Genomic DNA, 19,485 nt, shown 5'->3' on the forward strand with positions numbered 1-19,485 from the left:
TAGAGTGGATGGATCTAAATTCACCCCTGGCACATATACTCTGTGTGGGCTGCGCCTGTTCAACAATGTGTGCATGGCTTAGATAATGCAAAACCAACTAAACAGATGGTTTCCGTGGAGACTGAGTCACCCTTGTTGGCTGGTCTCCAAGACTCTCTGTGGGCTAAAGATAAGTATGACATTGGGCGAAAGAGGAGGGTGAAACCGCTGACTGTCACACCTAAGAGCACACACACAGACCCAGCCGGGCCCAGTATCCTCTGAGTCAGGAGGCAGTGAGGGGGATTACCCCTGTTCATGCTTCATTGGTAGAAAGAGGAGCAATTGTGCCTTGTCCAGACTCTTCCTGCAACACCCCCATTCTTCCCGTCCGGAAAGCCTCGGGTGATTGGCGTTTGTTCAAGATCTTAGACCAGTTAATGATGCTGTTCATGTTCAGGGCTCCTGTTGTGCCAAACCACAGCACTATCTGCCGTGCCGGCATCGGCTAAATGGTGTTCAGGTGTTAAATCTGACAGATGCTCAATTCTAGCAGTCCCGTTGCACCACAATCACAGTTCTGGTTCGCTTTTTACTTTTCTGAACAAGCGCTGGACCGTTTGCCCATAAGATTACATGGACTTGACGGAGGTGTTTTCTGCTACTTTGGTGCAAAATTTAGAGTGTTTCATACCCCCCGCTGGGAGTACGTTAATACAGTATGTCAACGACCTGTTACTGTGTTCTGAAACCAAACAAGCATGCGAACTCTGCTAGGCTTTCTTGCTGAAAATGGCCAAAGTCTCAAAGAAAAAGCTGCAGCTTGTCTCTGAATCAGTTAAATATCTGGGACATGACATTACACCAAATGGTAGAAAATTGGGTCTAGAATGTGTGACTGCAACTTTATCAGTACCACAGCCAGTTATTTAGGGGGCAGCAGGTAGCCTAGTGGTTAGAGCGTTGGGCCAGTAACCGAAAGGTAGGTGGCTTGAATCCCCGAGCTGACAAGATAAAACTCTGTTGTTCTGCCCCTGCCCCTGAGCCTACTGTTCCCCGGTAGGCCGTCATTGTAAAATAATAATTTCTTCTTAACTGACTAGCCTATTTAAATAAAGATAAAATAAAACAAAATGTTGACACACAGGAATGGCAGGCTATTATAGAGCCTAGGCACTCATTTATCAATGTTGCGTATGAACAGAAATGTTGGTAAACCATGCTGCGTGCCATCATTTCTAAGCAAAGTGTGGGATTTATCAATTTGTACTTATACTTGAGAATGTGTGTAAATTTAAGCACACCTCTGACCTGCGTACCCACAGCACCTTGTGGTAGAAAAGTCAAATCTGCTAATGAAATACCATCCACCAAATGGAGAAAGGATTGACATACTGGACCAAATCATCAACTATGAAGAAAAAAGTTAATACAATAATAGTTTAGTAATGTTTTTCTTTTATAGACACTTAAGCTACTAATAGTTTTCTCAGGGTGCTATCGAATTCATAAACATGAAAGCATTTAAGCCTAATTGAATAATAAAGTCATTTAGAAAGAGAGTGGAATGTAAGATTGGAGGCAATTTAGTTAAACCAGTTAAATAGTATAAAAGGCAACACTGAGGCGTTATGACTTGTCCAAAATGACAAATCTTGCATTTCTGGAGGATCTGGCACAAGCTGCATTACGCAGGGAGCGTGTTTTCAATGAGCGTGCAGATTCTTTTGCTGAGAGCGACGCTTGGCTTATTAGTAGATTTAGTTTTCCAAGGCGTATTTTATTGTATCTCTGCAACCAACTCTTTCCAGTATTAGAAAGGGAGACGAAATGCACCAATGCCATCCCAGTGCAAACCCAAGTCCTCTCCACCCTGGGATTTCTGGCCACTGGAACATTCTGACAGGAGATTGTTCTGGCATTTCACAACCAACCATGAGCCGGATATTACCTGCAGTCCTTCATGGCATTATTTCGTTGACCCCACAATACATACCGTTTCCGTACACTGCTGCACCCACATCTCAATAAAACTGTCTAACCCTAACCCTAACCCTAACCCTAACCCTACCCTTCTGGTAGGCCTGGGGCTGAGGGGTCAGGGGACACCCTTCTGGTAGGCCTGGGGCTGAGGGGTCAGGGGACACCCTTCTGGTAGGCCTGGGGCTGAGGGGTCAGGGGACACCCTTCTGGTAGGCCTGGGGCTGAGGGGTCAGGGGACACCCTTCTGGTAGGCCTGGGGCTGAGGGGTCAGGGGACACCCTTCTGGTAGGCCTGGGGCTGAGGGGTCAGGGGACACTCTTCTGGTAGGCCTGGGGCTGAGGGGTCAGGGGACACTCTTCTGGTAGGCCTGGGGCTGAGGGGTCAAGGGACACCCTTCTGGTAGGCCTGGGGCCTATAGGCCTCCTATTCATCCTGTGATTTAATCATTGAGTGCATTTGACTTCCTTATTTATCATATCATCTGAACAATTATGAACCTGAACTGTTAATTGAAGTAAATTCCTTACTTTTCTGGTGAAGTTAGGGATAGCTTTTCTCAAGAGTTGTGGTTTTAGTCGTACTTCCTCTCTCTCTGCCGTACTGTTACTGAGAGAACAGGAAGTAGCTACGTGACTGTGTCAGCAACACGTTTGTAAAAAAAGGAAAAGCACAACTGGCTGGGTTTGTGCAAAAGACAAAGAAGGGCGGAGTGCGAGAGACAGCGAGAGAGAGAAAGTGAAAGAGAGAGAGAGACCTAACTAGGCTTCTGCCAAATTTATTACATCATCATAACAACAACATAGTCATCATCATCATCATCCAGATGAATGATGAAGAACCAAGTCCTTTACTGACAATGTAGCGTTGATTTCAGTTTTAAAATGAATACATCAACATAAATGATATACACAATACAAATGTACATAACAATCAGTTGTTAATGCTCAGTGTAAAGCATTGAGGTGACCTACAGAAGCAGTCTTCTGTTCTGGCACCGTCACACCACAACACTATGGACAGTAATTAGTGCCAATATTATCCAACCACTGATATTAGCAACATTTTATATTATACAGTCATTGCTAATTTCTGGTTAGCATCAGTTCATATTATTCAACGATTTCCAATCCATAGTTAGCGTCAATTATTAATTAAGTTCATATTAGCCACCTATTGCTAATGGTTAGTTAACATCAATTAGCATCAGTTCATATTATCCAGTCATTGCTAATCACTAGTTAGCATCAAATAGCATCAGTTATCATCAACCATTGCCACTGAACAAAAATATAAACGCAACATGCAAAGTTTTGGTCCCATGTTTCATGCAACAACAAAAAATCCCAGAAATGTTCCATATGCACAATAATCGTATTTCTCAACAAAAATATGCACAAATTTGTTTATGTTCGTGTTAGTGAGTATTTCTCATTTGCCAAGATAATCCATCCACCTGACAGGGGTGGCATAACAAGAAGCTAAACAGCATGACCATTACACAGGGGCACCTTGTGCTCTCTCTCGCTCTACAGTGCCACAGATATCTCCAGTTTTGAGGGAGTTTGCAATTGGCATTGCTAATGGCTAGTTAGCAGCAGTTCATATTATTCAGTGATTGTTAATCATTAGTTAGCATTAGCATTAGCATCAGTGTTTTGAGGCCTAATGAAAAGCTTTATATCACTACAACCCATTTTTGGGTAGAGTCCCGAATGTCACACTACATTCCTACATAGTGCACTACTTTTGACCAGAGCTCTATGGGCCCTGATCATAAATAGTGCACTATGAAGGGAATAGGGTGCCACTTGGGACACAACAATTGTCTTGGCAGCATCAGCAATCCAGTCATTAACAGAAGCGACAATCAACCAATCAAGAGGTCTGTCTTGACAGAACCAACCAGTCATTGGAGATAATTCACATGATTGGCCTGTGCTTAAGAGGAGTGGATTCCCAACTTCTTTTCTCATTCTTCCTCTTCCCCTTTATATACACACGTTATATACAAACGCACAATATTATACACATCTCAACCCCAGGACCACCCTCTACCTCCTCTTCATCATCCTCCTACTCCTCCTCTACCTCCTTCTCTTCCTTCTCCTCCATTCTGCTTCTCATCCTTCTTTCTCTCCTCTTTCCTCCTCCTCCTCGTCCTCCTCCTCCTCTCCCTCGTCCTCTCCGGCTCCACCACCCCCCCACCCCCACCAGCTCCTCTTCTTCTTCTTCTTCTTCACCTTGTATTTGAGGCGGCGTATCGGGTCGGTGACGCTCCGCATCTTTTTGTCATCAAACTCCTCGTTCAGCATGAAGTTCCTGTCGATAAGCTCAGCTGATTCCTGTCAGACACACGTTGTTATACACACCTTATATACACACACGCACACGCATAATACACACACACACACACACACACACACACACACACACACACACACACACACACACACACACACACACACACACACACACACACACACACACACACACACACACACACACACACACACACACACACACACACACACACACACACACACACAAATAATATATATAAATACATACATACAAAATAAAGGAAACACTTCAGTAAATGAGGGATACAAAGCGCTTCCTTCCGCACAGCTGTGGTTCCTGACATCCCATCATGCTTAGGGTCATGTATAAAAATGTCCAGTTGCCCATTATTTTGGCTACCATGGCTAGAAGAAGAGATCTCAGTGACTTGGAAAGAGAAGTCTCAAAGGAGAAAAAGTGGCTAAGAAATGTGTGTGTGTGTGAGCGCACGTGCGCGTGTGTGTGTAGAGTCACCAGATGTCAACCCAATTGAGTGGCACCTGAGACATCGTTTTCCACCCCCATCAACAAAACACTAAATTATGGAATTTTTCGTAGAATAATGGTGTCACATCCCTCCAATAGAGTCCCAGACACTTGTAGGATCTATGCCATTGAAGCTGTTCTGGCTCATGGTGACCCAACGTCCTATTAGGACACTTTATGTTGGTGTGTCACGGTTTTCTTCCATAGGTGAAGGAGAGGACCAAAATGCAGCGCGGCTAGTGTTCAACATGTTTAATAGACGAATAAACGGTAACACTACTACAAGTAACAAAATAACAAATGTGAAAACCGAGACAGCCCCATCTGGTGCAGACAAAACACAGAGACAGGAAACAATCACCCACAAAATCCCAACACAAAACAAGCCTCCTATATATGATTCTCAATCAGGGACAACGATTGACAGCTGTCTCTGATTGAGAACCATATTAGGCTGGACACAGAAACAGACAAACTAGACACACAACATAGAATTCCCACCCAGCTCACGTCCTGACCAACACTAAACAAGCAAAACACATAAGAACTCTGGTCAGGACGTTACATGGTGTTTCCGTTACACTCACACAATATTATATACACACACTTTATACACACTCACACAATATTATACACACACATTGTCATACACACACAAACAATGTTGTATAAACACACACACACAATGTTGTATACACACAAATGCACGTTATACACACACGTTACATATATGTACACACACGTTAAACGCCCACGTTACACACACACACACACACACACCCACACACACACACAGAGACCTGCCAGTTGTGGAAGCAGTCGGTTCCGAGGCTGCTTATCTCAGAGACAGCGTTGGGAGATAGAACAGAACAGTCTGGACGCAGAACCACCACCCTCGGTACATCCTCCACCTCAAACATAGACTCCAGCTCTCTGATACACACACACACACACACACACAGACATGTTATATACACACCCACACACAGTGTAAGATATACACATACATACACATACATACACATACATACACAGACATACACAGACAGACAGACAGACAGACAGACAGACAGACATACAGACAGACAGACAGACAGACAGACAGACAGACAGACAGACAGACAGACAGACAGACAGACAGACAGACAGACAGACAGACAGACAGACAGACAGACAGACAGACAGACAGACAGACAGACAGACAGACAGACACCGACAAGTTGTCATACACACACAATCACTCTATACACCCACGCACACAGTGCAAGATACACACACACTCTATAGACAAACACTCCACCCCACCCAACCCCATCCACCCATACCTGCGATAGGGGTCATCGTGGGGTAGGAACAGGCATTTCTCCTCCCCACCCAACCCCATCCACCCATACCTGCGATAGGGGTCATCGTGGGTTAGGAACAGGCATTTCTCCTCCCCACCCAACCCCATCCACCCATACCTGCGATAGGGGTCATCGTGGGTAGGTACAAGCATTTCTCCTCACCACCCAACCCCATCAACCCCACCCAACCCCATCCACCCATACCTGCGATAGGGGTCATCGTGGGTTAGGAACAGGCATTTCTTGGGCAGCTCTTTGAGGAGGTGCTCCAGCTGCTCCTCTGATTGGTCCAGGCTGATGTACAGAAGGACCAACTGGGCGGAGCGTTCCACGTAGAACTCATCAGTTAGACGCTTGAAGAAGTCCTAAGTGGAGGGGGTAGATTGGGGAAGGAAAGGGGAAGGGTGTAGAGGGAGGGAGGAGAGATGTGAGATGTTTATAATACCTTAATTGGCACAGAGAGAGAGAGAGAGAGAGAGAGAGAGAGAGAGAGAGAGAGAGAGAGAGAGAGAGAGAGAGAGAGAGAGAGAGAGAGAGAGAGAGAGAGAGAGAGAGAGAGAGAGAGAGAGAGAGAGAGAGAGAGAGAGAGAGAGAGAGAGAGAGACTTGACCTACTCTACTATTGGCTATCAAGTGAGTCAATGTGTGAGTGTGTGTGTGTGTGTGTGTGTGTGTGTGTGTGTGTGTGTGTGTGTGTGTGTGTGTGTGTGTGTGTGTGTGTGTGTGTGTGTGTGTGTGTGTGTGTGTGTGTGTGTGTGTGTGTGTGTGTGTGTGTGTGTGTGTGTGCCTAGGAGCCTGTGAGTGGTGTGTGTTTACCTTAAGTGTGGGGATGAACTCCTGGCACCGTTGGCAGTCTGCGGAACCAAAGAACAGGAGCAGGATCCGGTTCTGGAGACGAAGCATGACTTCTCGTTCCGTATCGTACTCAACACGATCCCTGTTGTTACATACTAGTGAATGACCTAGGAACAAATCTACCATGATCTACTACTGGGGGGAGGAGAGGAGAGGAGAGAGAGGAGAAGGAACGAGAGAGAGAGAGAGAGAAAGAGAGAGGGAGAGAAATCACGTCAGTACACCCCATTGAAGTTGCATGAGAAGTTAGGAATAGGTGGCCATGGGTCCTGGTTAAAAGTAGTGCACTAGATAGGAAATAGGTGGCCATGAGCCCTGGTTAAAAGTAGTGCACTAGATAGGGAATAGGTGGCCATGGGTCCTGGTTAAAAGTAGTGCACTAGATAGGGAATCGGGGGCCATGGGCCCTGGTTAAAAGTAGTGCACTAGATAGGGAATGCCATTTGAGGACTCAGCCTCTCTCAGCTAAGATGAGCTAAACATATATATTTCTTTTTTCAAGACGGCGTAGCAGTGCAGACGTGGTTTGTTGTCCTCTCGTTTACTTATTGTATTTTTCGTCTTTTTTGTATATATTAAAATTTATTTTACAATCTCTTTTCCATTTTTAAATGTAATATACATTCCGGGAACCCGCCTCACCCAATGTGATACGGATCCGCTATTTTTTTTACTTTATAGCCAGAACCTCCATCAGCAGCTAACCAGCTAATTAGCTACTAGCTATTTAGTCATTGTTAGCCACTGCTAGCGGCCTTTACCTTCTGCTCAGGCACCAGCAGTTTTTTTATCGCCTGGATAATACCTGCCAGCCTCGGACTGTTTTTCTCAACTACAACGCCAGATTCCTGCCGTAAACCCTGAACCATTACTCCTGATCATCACAGCTAGCTAGCTGCTACCGAGTGACCCATCCCCGAAGCTAGCCCTGAGCCAGGCCCACCTCCCGGCCTACTCTGTGATCACCCGGCTACTCAGCCGATGCCTCCCGGAATCTACCCCAACACGGGTAGCAAACAAAATTACTACAACTACAATACCTCTTTCGCCATCTGGCCTGGACCCTTTGTCAACACGGTGCCCCGCCGTACCACCACGACTGGTCCGCAGACGTAATTCCATCCGCTGTGCCCTCAACCGGCCTTTGCCGGACGCCGGAGCAGACACTTCTCCTTACCCCGGCCTGCTAACTTTAAACGCTGTGTCTCCCGCATGCTAGCGTAGTAACGACTACCCCACGGGTTCCCTGTTTCATCTATTGCTGTTCACTGTACCCTATGATCACGTGGCTACATAGCTGATGCCTGCTGGACTGTTCATTTATCACGGTACTCCACTTTGTTTACTTTTTAGTTTATCTGTCAGCCCCAAATCAGGCCCTGTGTGTAGTTAACCGACCCTCTCTGCCCATTCATCGCCATTTTACCTGTTGTTGTTTTAGCTGATTAGCTGTTGTTGTCTCACCCGTTGTTGTCTTAGCTAGCTCTCCCAATCAACACCTGTGATTGCTTCATGCCTCGCTTTATGTCTCTCTCAAATGTCAATATGCCTTGTATACTGTTGTTTAGGATAGTTATCATTGTTTTAGTTTACTGTGGAGCCCCTAGTCCCACTCTACATGCCTCAGATACCTCCTTTGTCCCACCTCCCACACATGCGGTGACCTCATCCAGTATAACCAGCGAGGCCAGAGATGCAACCTCTCTTATCATCACTCAGTGCCTGGGCTTACCTCCACTGTACCCGCACCCCACCATACCCATGTCTGCACATTATGCCCTGAATCTATTCCACCACGCCCAGAAATCTGCTCCTTTTATTCTCTGTCCCCAAAGCACTAGATTACCAGTTTTGATAGCCTTTAGCCGTACCCTCATCCTACTCCTCCTCTGTTCCTCGAGTGATGTGGAGGTTAACCCAGGCCCTGCGTGTCCCCAGGCACTCTCATTTGTTGACTTCTGTAATCGAAAAAGCCTTGGTTTCATGTATGTTAACATCAGATGCCTCCTCCCTAACTTTGTTTTACTCACTGCTTTAGCACACTCCCTGATGTCCTTGCCGTGTCTGAATCCTGGCTTAGGAAGGCTACCAACAATTCTGAGATTTCCATACCCAACTACAACATTTTCCATCTAGATATAACTGCCGAAGGGGGAGGAGTTGCAATCTACTGCAGAGATAGCTTGCAATGTTCTGACAAACTTTCCAGGTCTATGCCCAAACAGTTGAAGCTTCTAATTTTAAAAATGAATCTCTCCAGAAATAAGTCTCTCACTGTTTCCGCCTGTTCCCCCTCAGCTCCCAGCTGTGCCCTGGACACCATATGTGAATTCATTGCCCCTCATCTATCTTCAGAGTTCGTTCTGTTAGGTGACCTAAACTGGGATATGCTTAACACCCCGGCAGTCCTACAATCTAAGCTAGATCAATCTCACCCTCAATCTCACACAAATTATCAAGGAACCAACCAGGTACAACCCTAAATCCGTAAACATGGGCACCCTCATAGATTTTATCCTGACCAACTTGCCCTCCAAATACACCTCTGCTGTTTTCAATCAGGATCTCAGAGATCCGCGGTCAAACGACCACCCCTCATCACTGTCAAAACGCTCCCTAAAACACTTCTGCGAGCAGGCCTTTCTAATCGACCTTTTATTTATTTATTTATTTTATTTAACCTTTATTTAACCAGGTAGGCAAATTGAGAACACGTTCTCATTTACAATTGCGACCTGGCCAAGATAAAGCAACCTGGCCCGGGTATCCTGGAAGGATATTGACTTCATCCCGTCAGTAGAGGATGCCTGGTCGTTCTTTAAAAGTAATTTCCTCACCATCTTAAATAAGCATGCCCCTTTCAAAAAAAGTAGAACTAAGGACAGATATAGCCCATAGTTCACTCTAGACCTGACTGCCCTTGACCAGCACAAAAACATCCTGTGGTGGACTGCAATAGCATCGAATAGTCCCCGCGATATGCAACTATTCAGGGAAGTCAGGAACCAATACACGCAGTCAGTCAGGAAAGCAAAGGCTAGCTTTTTCAAACAGAAATTTGAATCCTGTAGCTCTGACTCCAAAACGTTTTGGGACACTGTAAAGTCCATGGAGAACAAGAGCACCTCCTCCCAGCTACCTACTGCACTGAGGCTAGGTAACACGATCACCACCGATAAATCCATGATAATTTCAAATTTCAAAACGCATTTCTCTACGGCTGGCCATGCTTTCCTCCTGGCTACCCCAACCCCGGCCAACAGCGCCGCACCCCCCGCAGCTACTTGCCTAAGCCTCCCCAGCTTCTCCTTCACTCAAATCCAGATAGCAGATGTTCTGAAAGAGCTGCAAAACAGCTCAGCCACGCTCAAGGCACTAAACGATATCATAACCGCCATCGATAAAAGACAATACTGTGCAGCCATCTTCATCGACCTGGCCAAGGCTTTCGACTCTGTCAATCACCGTATTCTTATCGGCAGACTCAACAGCCTTGGTTTCTCAAATGATCCCTCGCCTGGTTCACTAACTACTTCTCAGGTAGAGTTCAGTGTGTCAAATCGGAGGGCCTGTTGTCCGGACCTCTGGCAGTCTCTATGGGGGTACCACAGGGTTCAATTCTCGGGCCGACTCTTTTCTCTGTATATATCAACAATGTCGCTCTTGATTCCCTGATCCACCTCTACGCAGATGACACCATTCTGTATACATCTGGCCCTTCTTTGGACACTGTGTTAATTTCTTTGGGATAGGGGGCGGTATTTTGACGTCCGGATGAAAAGCGTGCCCAAAGTAAACTGCCTGCTACTCAGGCCCAGAAGCTAGGATATGCATATAATTGGTAGATTTGGATAGAAAACACTCTACAGTTTCTAAAACTGGTAACTAACCTCCAAATGAGCTTCAATGCCATACAACACTCCTTCCGTGGCCTCCAACTGCTCTTAAACGCTAGTAAAACCAAATGCATGCTTTTCAACCGTTCGCTGCCAGCACCCGCCCGCCCGACTAGCATCACTACTCTGGACGGTTCTGACCAGGAATATGTGGACAACTACAAATACCTAGGTGTCTGGTTAGACTTTAATAACCTCTTGGCGCACCGATCCCTTTAGCGGGATCATTTTCATAAACAACCACTGAATTGCAGAGCGCCAAATTCCCAAAATATTACAAAAAATATTTATATTCATGAAATAACAAGTGCAATATAACAAAACACAGTTTAGCTTGTTGATAATCCACCTGTCATGTCAGATTTTGAAAATATGCTTAACAGCGAAAGCAATCCAAGCGTTTGTGTGAATTTATCGATCAGTAGACAAAACATTATGAACACCTAGCAGCAAAGTAGCTTGGTCAGGAAAGTCAGAAGCAATAAAATGAATCGCTTACCTTTGATGATCTTCGGATGTTTGCACTCACGAGACTCCCAGTTACACATTAAATGTTCCTTTTGTTCGTTATAGATTATATTTATATCCAAAAACCTCCATTTGGTTTGCGCGTTATGTTCAGTATTCCACAGCCTTAGGCAGGTCATGAAGGGCAGACAAAAATTCAAAATTGTATCCGTTAAGTTCGTAGAAACATGTCAAACGTTTTTTATAATCAATCCTCAGGTTGTTTTTAACATAAATAATCGATAATATTTCAACCGGACGGTAAACTATTCAATACTACAGAGAAAGAAAATGTCGAGCTATCACTGTGGCGCACATGAACTAATGGAAGGCCATCTGGCAGTCCACTGACGCGATGTGAAAAATCTTGCTCATTTTTCAGAATAAAAGCTTGAAACTATGTCTAAAGACTGTTCACACCCTGTAGAAGCCATTGGGAAAGGAATCTGGTTGTTATCCCTTTAAATGGAGGAAAGGCAGGCAATGGAACAGGGATTTTTCAAAATAAGAGGCACTTCCTGTTTGGATTTCCTCAGGTTTTCACCTGCGAAATCAGTTCTGTTATACTCAGACAATATTTTGACAGTTTTGGAAACTTTAGAGTGTTTTCTATCCTAATCTGTCAATTATATATGCATATTCTAGCATCTGGGCCTGAGAAATAGGCCGTTTACTTTGGGAACGTTATTTTTCCAAACATAAAAATAGTGCCCCCTCTTCTTCCAGACTCATATTAAACATCTCCAATCCAAAATCAAATCTAGAATCGGTTCTCTATTTCGCAACAAAGCCTCCTTCACTCACGCTGCCAAACATACCCTAGTAAAACTGACTATCCTACGGATCCTCAACTTCGGCGATGTCATATACAAAATAGCTTCCAATACTCTACTCAGCAAACTGGATGCAGTCTATCACAGTGCCATCCGTTTTGTTACCAAAGCCCCTTATACCATCCACCACTGCGACCTGTATGCTCTAGTCGACTGGCCCTCGCTGCATATTTGTCGCCAGACCCACTGGCTCCAGGTCATCTATAAGTCTATGCTAGGTAAAGCTCTGCCTTATCTCAGCTCACTGGTCACGATAACAACACCCACCCGTAGCACGCGCTCCAGCAGGTATATCTCACTGGTCATCTCCAAAGCCTACACCTGCTTTGGCCGCCTTTCCTTCCAGTTCTCTGCAGCCAACGACTGGAACGAATTGCAAAAATCGCTGAAGTTGGAGAGTTATATTTCCCTCACTAACTTTAAACATCAGCTATCTGAGCAGCTAACCGATCGCTGCAGCTGTACATAGACCATCTGTAAATAGCCCATCCAATCTACCTACCTCATCCCCATATTGTTTTATTTACTTTGCTGCTCTTTTGCACACCAGTATCACTAATTACACACCGTCATCTGGTCATCATAATCTGCTCATCTATCACTTCAGTGTTAATATGCTAAATTGTAATTACTTCGCTACTATGGCCTATTTATTGCCTTACCTCCTCACGCCATTTGCACACACTGTATATAGACTGTCTTTTTTTCTATTGTGTTATTGACTGTAAGTTTATTCCATGTGTAACTCTGTGTTGTTGTTTGTGTCGCACTGCTTTGCTTTATCTTGGCCAGGTCGCCGTTGTAAATTAGAACATGTTCTCAACTAGCTTACCTGGTTAAATAAAGGTGAAATAAAAATGTAAATATTGCTGTGTTGATAACTAGTTAGCCCTGGAAGCTACAGTTGGTAAGCACCCATAATATATCTAACCTAGAAATATAATCTATAGAACAGGCCTCCTCATTAAAGTCAACGATGGCATAATAGGTGGACTAAAACTATCTCTAGCTCGAACAGATATCTAGCAGATATCTCAGAGCGTTCACCTTCAGACTGTAGTCCTCTCTCTCTCCGTCTCCTTATGCTCCTCCTCTTTCTTTTCTTTCTCGCAGGTTGTCCAAAAACCGTTCCCGTTATCGATTATTCTTCATCTCTCTTTATCTTGTCTGTTCCTCTGTTGTTTCCCTCCCTCTCTCTCTCCCTCACTCTCCCTCTCTCCCTTCTTTCCGTTATTCCTTCATTCTTTATTCGTCTGCCTCTCTTCCCAGTGTTTTCCCTCTCTCTCACACTCTGTCCCCATGTCTCTCTCCCTGTCGCCTCCCCTCTCCTCCACCTAGAGTGGGAGATTAGCTGGGTCAGAAGAGTAGGGTGAGTCAGACACTGAGAATATCACCTGTGTGGGAGACAGGGAGATATAGAAGAAAGAGAGAGAGAGACAGAAAGAGAGACATAGAGAGATAGAGAGAGAGAGAGACAGAGAGAGATAGAAGAAAGAGAGAGAGACAGAGAGAGATAGAAGAAAGAGAGAGAGAGCGAGAAACAGAGAGAGGTAATTCAGCTAAACCCCAGAGGATCAACTACACTAATCACATTATATCAGAATGAGAGGAGAGAAGAGAGAAAGAGAGAGGAGAGAGAGAGAGGGTGACGGGTGGTGGTGCTGTGTCCAGACTCTGTGTGTGTGTGTGTGTGTGTGTGTGTGTGTGTGTGTGTGTGTGTGTGTGTGTGTGTGTGTGTGTGTGTGTGTGTGTGTGTGTGTGTGTGTGTGTGTGTGTGTGTGTGTGTGTGTGTGTGTGTGTGTGTGTGTGTGTGTGTGTGTGTGTGTGTGTGTGTGACTGTGGTGTTAAATGATTACTATGAAGTGTGTTGATGTTAATCCAATAAGAAACACAGGCTGAAAATACCTGCAGACTAATCTCATAGAGTGAGAGGGGGGGGGGGGGTCCACCCTTCCCTTGGCATGCTCTTGGTGCAGCTAGATTCTACTGTGATACAACTAGATACATCATTCTGCATACTTCTGGCCCTTCTTTGGACACTGTGTTAACTAACCTCCAGATGAGCTTCAATGACATACAACTCTCCTTCCGTGGCCTCCAACTGCTCTTAAATGCAAGTTAAACTAAATGCACGCTCTTCAATCGATCACTGCCCACACCTGCCCGCCCGTCTAGCATCACTACTCTGGACGGTTCTGACTTAGAATATGTGGACAACTACAAATACCTAGGTGTCTGGCAAGACTGTAAACTCTCCTTCCAGACTCACATTAAGCATCTCCAAACCAAAATGAAATCTAGAATTGACTTCCAATGACTGTAACAAACTGCAAAAATCACTGAAGTTGGAGACTCATATCTCCCTCACTAGCTTTAAGCACCGGCTGTCAGAGCAGCTCACAGATCACTGCACCTGTACATAGCCCATCTGTAAACAGCCCATCCAACTACCTCATCCCCATACTGTATATATCTATTTATCTTGCTCCTTTGCACCCCAGTATCTCTACTTGCACATTCATCTTCTGCACATCTACCATTCCAGTGTTTAATTGCTATATTGTAATTACTTTGCCACCATGGCATATTTATTGCCTTAACTCCCTTATCTTACCTCATTTGCACTCACTGTATATAGACTTTTTGTTTTCTTTTGTTCTACTGTATTATTGACTATGTTTTGTTTATTCCATGTGTAACTCTGTGTTGTTGTACGTGTCGAATTGCTATGCTTTATCTTGGCCAGGTCGCAGTTGTAAATGATAACTTGTTCTCAACTAGTCTAACTGGTTAAATAAAGGTGAAATAAAAAATAAATAAAAAACTGCTTGACTATTTTTGTAATACAGACTCAAAAGAGATGAACTGTAGCGCCCCTGTGTGGTGTGATAAGGAATTGCACATATAACACAGAATGTGGGAGTGAACCAGGGGTATCTTCATAGATGTGGGAAGTAGGGGACCTGAGGGTGCTGCAGCCTCCCCTGAAAAATCTGAAGTAAAAAATAGGAGGTATGGCTAAGCAAGCACAGTGACGTTCTCTATAAAAAATAATAATCATAATCAGAATAATCACACACACACACACACACACACCTGTTAGAACCAATTGAATAACTGAAACTGAACCCACCAACCTTCCCATTGGACTGTTTCTTCTTCTCCTCTTTAGAGTCGTTAGGACTGTTTCTTCTTCTCCTCTTTAGAGTCGTTAGGACTGTTTCTTCTTCTCCTCTTTAGAGTCGTTGGGACTGTTTCTTCTTCTCCTCTTCAGAGTCGTTGGGACTGTTTCTTCTTCTCCTCTTCAGAGTCGTTGGGACTGTTTCTTCTCCTCCTCTTTAGAGTCGTTGGGACTGTTTCTTCTTCTCCTCTTTAGGGTCGTTGGGACTGTTTCTTCTTCTCCTCTTTAGAGTCGTTGGGACTGTTTCTTCTTCTCCTCTTTAGAGTCGTTGGGACTGTTTCTTCTTCTCCTCTTTAGAGTCGTTGGGACTGTTTCTTCTCCTCCTCTTCAGAGTCGTTGGGACTGTTTCTTCTCCTCCTCTTTAGAGTCGTTGCTCTGGACTGCATAACTCTTTGTGACCTGAAGGTGGAGCCGTCTCCACCTGCCATCCAGATACTGTTACAGAGCATCCTCCAGTAGCACCCCACTGTTGGAGATCCTGGGAGAGGAGAGGAGGGGTGCACAGGTCAAGAATAAGAGGATACAACCATGGAGTAGATTTGGATCCATAGACAGGAAGTGACGCGTGCTCTTACAGGATGTTGCAGTAAGGGTCTGCATCTCACAGCTGGTTCTGCACACGCTCCAGGAGACAGGAACAGGAGTGGCGTCTGTAGAGGGGTGTGAAGTCCTTCATCACGCCAGTCGTTCAGCCTGCAGGTACACACCATAGAGGTAGATAGAGGTTCCTTCTTTAGGCACATCACACACACCAGGAGTGTATTCATTAGTCACACAGTGGCAAAACGTTTTGCAAAGGAAACAACCATTTATATTTACAAATTCAGGTAGGTCCTTTCCAGTTTCAATCTGTTTGGTTCTGTTTGGCTCCTAGTGAATAAACCCCAGCAGAGAGTTTGTTGTGCTTGCGGACAATAGAGGTAGATAGAGAGTCCATTTTCTGCAGGTGTGCCACTATAGCAATGCCCATTGTAGAGCGACTGAGACGAAAAAAATAACTTCTCTGGTTGAAAACGTGGCACCGAATGAGTCAGATAGTTTTTTTTTGTAGTTGCAAAATTGACTACAAAATGTAAATAAGATTTTTGGTCATAAAGTCAGTACTTTCAAAACAGAGTTTTATGAGATTTGTGTAACTGAGGATGTCTCAACTTACATGAGGGTTGGGCTTAGGGATTGGATTTAAATCCTGCCCACACGGGGCCACTTCCTGGCAATAACCTGGATCACATGAGGGTTGGGCTTGGGGATTCGATTTAAATCCTGCCCACACGGGGCCACTTCCTGGCAATAACCTGGATCACAGATGCCCGGTGTGCTGCGGTGCACGCTACCCAATCGCTCTCCAGAATCAACCTACAACCCGCCCACTCATTTACAGACAGCCAAACTAACCATTAGCACGCCTCGGACTCATTTACACAGTCATATATACAACACACAAATGTTATGTTGAAAGAAGAAGAGTTGTTTTTCTTTACAAACGGATTGTGGTTTTCCCAACTGAAACACGGTCACATTGCTGAGCGTCTCCAAACACAACTGTCCTCTGAGACACCACTCTATAAACGACCAAATTCAGAAACACTCAGAGCTTGAGATTCTTGACCAATCACGTTCACGTTGTCATGCTGCATCACACGGACGGTACGGTGGCAGATTGGAACATCACACCCACATCAAACCACACCCCCTCAACCACCAGTTTCCCTTGTGAGAAATAGACAGTGAGAGTGATGGGGAGAAAGAGAGAGATGAAGAGAGAGACAGAGCATTCTGTTTCCCTTGTGAGAAATAGACAGAGAGAGTGATGGGGAGAAAGAGAGAGATGAAGAGAGAGACATAGAGAGGGATGGGGAGAAAGAGAGAGATGAAGAGAGAGACAGAGAGAGTGATAGGGAGAAAGAGAGAGATGAAGAGAGAGACAGAGCATTCTCTTTCCCTGAGATGGTAATCTGCCCTGCTGCAATGTTGGAAAGGATTCTGTGTGTTGAGCTTGTTGAGCCAGTAAACCAGTAAACCAGTAAACCAGTAAACCAGTAAACCAATAAACCAACAAACCAGTAAACCAGTAAACCAGTAAACCAGTAAACCAGTAAACCAATAAACCAGTAAACCAATAAACCAATAAACCAGTAAACCAGTAAACCAGTAAACCAACAAACCAGTAAACCAGTAAACCAATAAACCAGTAAACCAACAAACCAGTAAACCAACAAACCAATAAACCAGTAAACCAATAAACCAGTAAACCAGTATACCAACAAAACAGTAAACCAACAAACCAGTAAACCAATAAACCAATAAACCAATAAACCAGTAAACCAACAAACCAATAAACCAACAAACCAATAAACCAGTAAACCAATAAACCAGTAAACCAATAAACCAATAAACCAATAAACCAGTAAACCAGTAAACCAGTAAACCAATAAACCAATAAACCAGTAAACCAGTAAACCAGTAAACCAGTAAACTAGTAAACCAACAAACCAGTAAACCAGTAAACCAATAAACCAGTAAACCAACAAACCAGTAAACCAATAAACCAATAAACCAATAAACCAGTAAACCAATAAACCAATAAACCAGTAAACCAACAAACCAATAAACCTATAAACCAATAAACCAGTAAACCAGTAAACCAATAAACCAGTAAACCAGTAAACCAATAAACCAGTAAACCAATAAACCAGTAAACCAATAAACCAATAAACCAGTAAACCAGTAAACCAGTAAACCAATAAACCAATAAACCAGTAAACCAGTAAACCAGTAAACCAACAAACCAGTAAACCAGTAAACCAATAAACCAGTAAACCAACAAACCAGTAAACAAATAAACCAATAAACCAATAAACCAGTAAACCAATAAACCAATAAACCAGTAAACCAACAAACCAGTAAACCAATAAACCAGTAAACCAGTAAACCAATAAACCAGTAAACCAGTAAACCAGTAAACCAGTAAACCAATAAACCAGTAAACCAGTAAACCAGTAAACCAGTAAACCAGTAAACCAACAAACCAGTAAACCAGTAAACCAATAAACCAGTAAACCAACAAACCAGTAAACCAATAAACCAATAAAACAGTAAACCAATAAACCAATAAACCAGTAAACCAACAAACCAATAAACCAGTAAACCAATAAACCAGTAAACCAATAAACCAGTAAACCAACAAACCAGTAAACCAATAAACCAATAAACCAATAAACCAGTAAACCAACAAACCAATAAACCAGTAAACCAACAAACCAATAAACCAATAAACCAGTAAACCAATAAACCAATAAACCAGTAAACCAACAAACCAATAAACCAGTAAACCAATAAACCAGTAAACCAATAAACCAGTAAACCAACAAACCAATAAACCAGTAAACCAATAAACCAGTAAACCAGTAAACCAATAAACCAGTAAACCAACAAAACAGTAAACCAGTAAACCAGTAAACCAATAAACCAGTAAACCAGTAAACCAATAAACCAGTAAACCAGTAAACCAGTAAACCAATAAACCAGTAAACCAGTAAACCAGTAAACCAGTAAACCAGTAAACCAATAAACCAGTAAACCAGTAAACCAGTAACCAGTAAACCAGTAAACCAGTAAACCAATAAACCAGTAAACCAACAAAACAGTAAACCAGTAAACCAGTAAACCAGTAAACCAGTAAACCAGTAAACCAATAAACCAGTAAACCAACAAAACAGTAAACCAGTAAACCAATAAACCAGTAAACCAGTAAACCAATAAACCAATAAACCAGTAAACCAGTAAACCAGTAAACCAGTAAACCAGTAAACCAGTAAACCAGTAAACCAATAAACCAGTAAACCAGTAAACCAGTAAACCAATAAACCAGTAAACCAGTAAACCAGTAAACCAGTAAACCAGTAAAACAGTAAACCAGTAAACCAGTAAACCAATAAACCAGTAAACCAGTAAACCAGTAAACCAGGGGTGTCCAACTCAACCCGGGGTGTACCTGTGGAACGGTTGCTAAGACACTAACAGCTTACAGACGGTAATCAATTAAGGACAGTTATGAAAACTTCGGACTCTAAAGAGGCC

General features: G+C 43.7%; 1 protein-coding gene across 1 annotated transcript; it reads right to left on the reverse strand.

The window, feature by feature from the left end:
• Positions 1–2,719: 2,719 nt before the first annotated feature.
• nxnl1 (nucleoredoxin like 1) lies at positions 2,720–14,272 on the reverse strand. Its single transcript, XM_071353661.1, has 5 exons — positions 13,272–14,272; positions 6,950–7,120; positions 6,339–6,499; positions 5,589–5,721; positions 2,720–4,304 (listed from the first exon to the last, which is right to left on the reverse strand). The coding sequence occupies exons 2-5, from the start codon at positions 7,112–7,114 to the stop codon at positions 4,083–4,085; spliced, it is 681 nt and encodes a 226-aa protein (XP_071209762.1). The 5' UTR covers positions 7,115–7,120; positions 13,272–14,272; the 3' UTR covers positions 2,720–4,082.
• Positions 14,273–19,485: the final 5,213 nt, after the last annotated feature.

The sequence above is a fragment of the Salvelinus alpinus genome, chromosome 2 (genome assembly GCF_045679555.1).
Source record: "Salvelinus alpinus chromosome 2, SLU_Salpinus.1, whole genome shotgun sequence".
Lineage (NCBI taxonomy): Eukaryota > Metazoa > Chordata > Actinopteri > Salmoniformes > Salmonidae > Salvelinus > Salvelinus alpinus.

What these genes read in the sequence shown, in the direction of transcription:
- nxnl1 (XM_071353661.1), bottom strand. Translation starts at nt 7,114, where the DNA reads ATGGTAGATTTGTTCCTAGGTCATTCACTAGTATGTAACAACAGGGAT. An exon ending in AGTTCATCCCCACACTTAAG is followed by an intron (nt 6,500 to 6,949) that starts GTAAACACACAC and finishes CCCTCCACTTAG; the next exon opens with GACTTCTTCAAGCGTCTAAC. An exon ending in ACTGCTTCCACAACTGGCAG is followed by an intron (nt 4,305 to 5,588) that starts GTCTCTGTGTGT and finishes TGTGTCTGACAG; the next exon opens with GAATCAGCTGAGCTTATCGA.